The sequence below is a fragment of the Bemisia tabaci genome, chromosome 4 (genome assembly GCF_918797505.1).
Source record: "Bemisia tabaci chromosome 4, PGI_BMITA_v3".
Taxonomy (NCBI): Eukaryota; Metazoa; Arthropoda; class Insecta; order Hemiptera; family Aleyrodidae; genus Bemisia; species Bemisia tabaci.
Genome location: NC_092796.1, coordinates 7,086,283 through 7,091,548, shown reverse-complemented (window position 1 = coordinate 7,091,548; position 5,266 = coordinate 7,086,283). Strand labels below are relative to the sequence as shown.

Sequence of the window (5,266 nt, the reverse complement as noted above, 5' to 3'; positions counted from 1 at the left end):
GGATTACATTTTGCAGTAAGGAACCAAAATCTCTGGCTCTTCCATGAAAACACATATCTGCATAGGGGAACCAATGGCATCATGTATGTTGTTTCTACAATGGGCCACAAATAGTGGTTCCTTATTGCAAAATGTAATCCAGTTTCAAGGTTGGGGCGTCATGCTTTCCAGCCAAATCTTTGGAAACGAAGATTTTTGGAGGAGGTTAAATTTGCCCTAGGGGGCGGGAGGGGGGGCCTTCGACGAAACTTCAACGAATCTCAAAAAATGTCTCAAAGTCCATTAAAAATCACAAAATTCGACCCCGAACTAGTTAATCATTGAAATATGTAGACGGAGAAGGGGAGACATTTTCTGGAGATTGTTTTTAAATTTTTGGGGGTAATTTGTTCAGTTATTTGACAAAAATTCCTTGGAGTCTCCATAGAATGAAACATATATCGTTTTAAGAATATATACTTAAAGTTTTGGGTAGAGCTTCACGTAGTGAGTGGAGAAAATTTTTCGCACGCTGAGTGTTCATTTCGTTGAAGCGCTAAAAAAAGGACATATGAACAAGAGACAAGCAAAATGAAAATAGAGGCAGAGAGGGAAACGTTGCGATCTAATTCAAAGCAACATCCCAGGTCAGTTCTTTGAGGATCAAATGTTAGGAGCAAATTACTCACCAAAAATATGAGCGATGAACTTCAATTTCGTACTGTTGAACTTTACAGTAGGATCGCGTCTTTTATTGGGTATTTGATGATCATTATTATTCATGATACAGATATTAAAAGCATGATCATAGTTTAATGCAATTAAATCACTATTCTAACCCGCCTAATCAATACGAGTAATCAATTTAAGTAAATTCTATTGTTCTTACAGTTCTTTCATGATCGTTTACATTTAACACGTTACATCGTTTACATGTAACGTAAGATAAATCTCCCTCCCCCTTGCCCTCCCAAGAAAATATTAAGGAAAAGCAAAATGGAAAAAGTTGAATAATGGTAGAACTCTTCAAGATTCAAAATGAAAAATGGAATAAAAAAGCATTGTCATTTTGTAATAATACGTATCTTAAATACTCAAATAGTAAAGATAATTTCTGGAATGTATCTATCTTTGTGCGCTCGGATTTTCGCGAGTTATTTCGTGTATGGTTTCCTTATTACATCATTTGGCTGATAACGTAGACCGCAGTTTTTCTTTTCTTTATTTACATAATGTAGAGCAATACATTGTTTTAAGCATACATTTTCCGCAGAAATTATCACCGCGGTTTGTTCGCAGAGGCTTTAATAATACTCAATATATTTTGCCAAATCAGAGCTGGAACTCGTAACCACTTCATATGCATAGGCATTTTTTTTAAAATTACAATTAATTTTTTAGTTCGAGTATTTATTACTGTTCATTTTCAAACTGAAGTGATTTGATACGAAAACTTGGCTTTCAGACCGATGAATTCCGAGGTCACATACCTCAATTTTCTGCGTTTATAATTCTCTGTGTAAAAATTATTATTTTTCTTTTTATAAAGAGGATGGATCAACAGTCAACACCGTTGCTCAACATTTTCGGTGGTTTTTCTTGAAAATTTCTTCACCTAATTTCAACCCATAAGATTTTTGTTCATCCGAAAACTAAGAAACGCGATTATGCGATATTATAATCTCTTGCTGAATAATTCGATTTACCAATAAACATGGTTCTGTAACAGACGCTCAACAGACGTCTAAAGGTAATCAAAATTTCTTAAGAGAAGTTTTTTTTTGTTTATCTTTTCTTCCCTTGCCTTAAAAAGCTAAGCCTTTGTATGTAAGTATGTACTTAGAGATCTGTGAGTGGTTGTTACAGAGCTTTGTTTTCTGTTATTTGTAACTCATATGCTTGTTTTTTTTTTTTTTTAAATTTTCAGCCAGGCTGTTTTGATTGATAAGACTCTTTACATCTCTGGAATCACGGGAAACTGCCCTGCCTCCGGGAAATTAGTATCAGGGGGTGTAGTTGAGCAAGCGAGACAACTTTTCAAAAACATGGCTGCCATCTTAAAAGAGGCTGGCGGAGACTTTAGCAATGGTAAATTGAAGACTCTTATGTAAATCATATGCTTACAAAGCCATCTTACATTGAGGAAAATATTCTTGTTAAATATGGCACTATAAGGCTTCTCGTTATATCGACCTGAAACTCTCCCAAAGTGTTAGCACGTTTGGGCATATACTGTTTGAAACAAGAGCAGGATTTGCACTCAGCAGACATTCCTATTGGTACAACGGAACATTCCCTCGCTTCCCTTTAGTTGCACGATTGGCGGACAAATGTGCCGCTAAATTTTCAATATTTTCACAATTTTAAAAGATGTATTTTTACGCCTGAGAGAGGATACGGAGAAGAATTCACTGGCCAGCTCACTACCAGATGCAATTTTAAGCCTTACTGCTCTGTCTTTCTTTTTCTTGTCATGTACCGTAAAAAAAGGTGAAAAAGAGAGAAAAATCAAAAAAATTGACGAATGCCTTCAAATTCACTTACCATCATTCTTATAACATGACTTTTTCTTTTTGATTGACAAAATAAATAAATAAGTAAATTAGATAGGACAAAAATAATCCACATAAATGGTTACGATATTTTATTTCCACCTTAATTATTGAAGTTGAGTTACACTCAAACAAAAAGACATCCACCCAAAACCCAAAAAGATCCAAAAGTTTGCAAAAACTTCATTACATAATATGTTTATAATTCTTACAAGTCCATAAAATCAATAATATTTCAATTTTTGTTTTCAGTTTTAAAAACAACAGTTTTCCTTAAAGATCTAAATGATTTTGCCACCGTCAACCAAATCTATGCAGAACGTAAGTAAACTTATACGTATGTATTAAGAAATCACCTCCTGTTCAGTTAGCGCTTGCAGCCAAACATTTTTAAATCTATTATATTGAAAAAATTTGAAAAGGACGGGGAATGCTTTTTTCTCAATTGCATGAATGTAACGGAAACTATTTCGTTGATCACGATTGTCCAAAGAAAATGAGGCCGGTCAAAATCAGTGGCATAGCTAAAATCATGCATTTTTAAAGGATGGTAACGTATAATCACTACTATGTTTTGAAAAGTTGCAGTGTGTCCGGGATGAAAATATTCTTGCACATGGCGATAAATTATTTTAACGCGAGGAAAAATTCTTGCCATTTAGAAAAGGAGGGTGATCTCTTCAATCTCTTGTACTTACCTCTGAGGTCACTTGTAGACATTTTTTTAAACTCTCCACTTGAGACGTATGCTTAATTTGGATTTGCTGAAGTGTGTAAAGCCAAGACAAGGCTAATACCATTTTAACTCATTTTATTTAAGTTTTTTCCACGTAGCATCTATACTTTATGAATGATTTCTGTATTCTCACACACTATTACACAACTTAATTTACTTTTTATTTGCAGACTTCAAAGAACCGCATCCAGCTCGATCATGTTTCCAAGTAGTTAAAAACCCTCTCGTAAGTTTCATGTGTAACTCGTCTCTTTTACATCCCGAAAAAAGTCAAATAATTAATTTCGAAATCATTAAATTTCAAATTTTTCAATTTGCGAAGAATTTGAAAGTCTGAAGTATCCATATTGATGACTACAGCGGAAAAATACGTATCTCAATTGCTACGCTTCAAAATGTCCGATCGTTCCGATTTTATAATTGATTGTTTTTTTTTTACATTTTTTATTTTAGAAAAAACCACCCGAAATATTTCTTTGAAACTAGTGGATGTATTTAATTGAGTGAAACATATTTGCAAAATAAATTTTAGGGAAAACCTTTTCTTCTTGTTTTTATTTCTATACCTAACAAAAACATGAAATATGAGGGAAGATATACAATGTCTCAGTCGGATGCGTATTTGTCAATTGTAGCCATCAATATTGAGGGTAATTTAAGATATGTTTAAGAAAGTTTGTCCTCTTCCTTTTACTGCATATGGATTCGGCGACTCGGGTGATGAATGCACCAGCTATAAAAATCTACTTCACCACAACAAGGAAAAAAGTCTCATCCAAGGTTCTGCATGACTTCGAGATATATATTTAATACGCCAAGAAAGCGCTGAATTTTTCGAGTGAAATTTTAGTTACGATGACGAAATTTTTCTTACTATGATGACATTTTTCTGGTCGTTACTTTTGTAAAAAATTCATCGACTTGGCGCAAAAAGTCCTTTTAATGGCGCAATGAGATCTTATTGATTGAATCATATTATAATTTCAAAGCCTTGTTTTATATGGAGCTTGCATAGTTTTCTGTCTCATAAAAATAACCGTTTTACATTCACATTTATTTCGGGATCACAAATATTTTCGGTAGCCACTCAAAAATCGAGTTTTTTAACCTTAAATTTCGCTTGTTTCTAGGACGCTTTGGTAGAAATTGAAGCAATTGCACGCATCGAATGAGTATGCGAATAACGTACTCGAAATCTGCTCTGCGCCGCCTAAATGAAAAACTCATTCACCGTACAGCAATCTCTGGAGGAAGGAAGTTGGAGCGAAATCAATCGCGAAACTAAAAAATGAATGATGGTAATCAAAGTTCATTTTAATTGCCCTATATGACCGATCTCCTTTTTGATGTAAGTTGAGTGAACGTCAGTGACAGCAACATCTCGCAGCTGTGTGGGAAGGCAACGGTCTACTATCTTTGATGTGAACTTTTCCTACAAAAATGTTAAAAAGTTTTCATAGATCTCCCTCATTTATTTTCCAAAATTTTAAAACATAAGTTGAGACTTACAACTGAGTTATCCACCGTTGAAAATAAATACAGATGTTCAAAATCGAATACTTTGGTAATTTGATACATGCATTCAGTCTCTTCGTTATTTTCCTACAGAAACTGTCCAAATTGGCAAACCATTAGAAAAAAAAGAAAAAAAATCAACGTCAAGTTGCCATATTTTCACGATTATTCGATCTTCACATTTTGGATTTTTTAAACAATGATTTTACAACAGATTTGTGGCTTAGTTTCTATGTGAGTTATTAAGGTACCAACTATTTGAAAATGTAGCGAAAATCCAGATCGACTAATCTATAGGATTCTAATCATTAGTAAGATGATTTACAACTTTTTACATATTAAACGCATGCATAGACTTTAAAATTTTCAACAATTTTTTTGGTCATTCGGTCAAAGAAACTGAACCATAGATTCTCCACCAAAAAAATTGAAGTAATATTCCTTTATTTAGGAGGGTCTTTTATTCCTAGTAAAACCACGTATG

General features: G+C 33.7%; 1 protein-coding gene across 1 annotated transcript; it reads left to right on the top strand.

Annotated features, from left to right (window-relative positions):
* Positions 1-1,883: 1,883 nt before the first annotated feature.
* Positions 1,884-4,824, top strand: LOC140224419 (rutC family protein jhp_0879-like). Its single transcript, XM_072299216.1, has 4 exons — positions 1,884-2,067; positions 2,784-2,852; positions 3,438-3,493; positions 4,398-4,824. The coding sequence occupies exons 1-4, from the start codon at positions 2,025-2,027 to the stop codon at positions 4,437-4,439; spliced, it is 210 nt and encodes a 69-aa protein (XP_072155317.1). The 5' UTR covers positions 1,884-2,024; the 3' UTR covers positions 4,440-4,824.
* Positions 4,825-5,266: the final 442 nt, after the last annotated feature.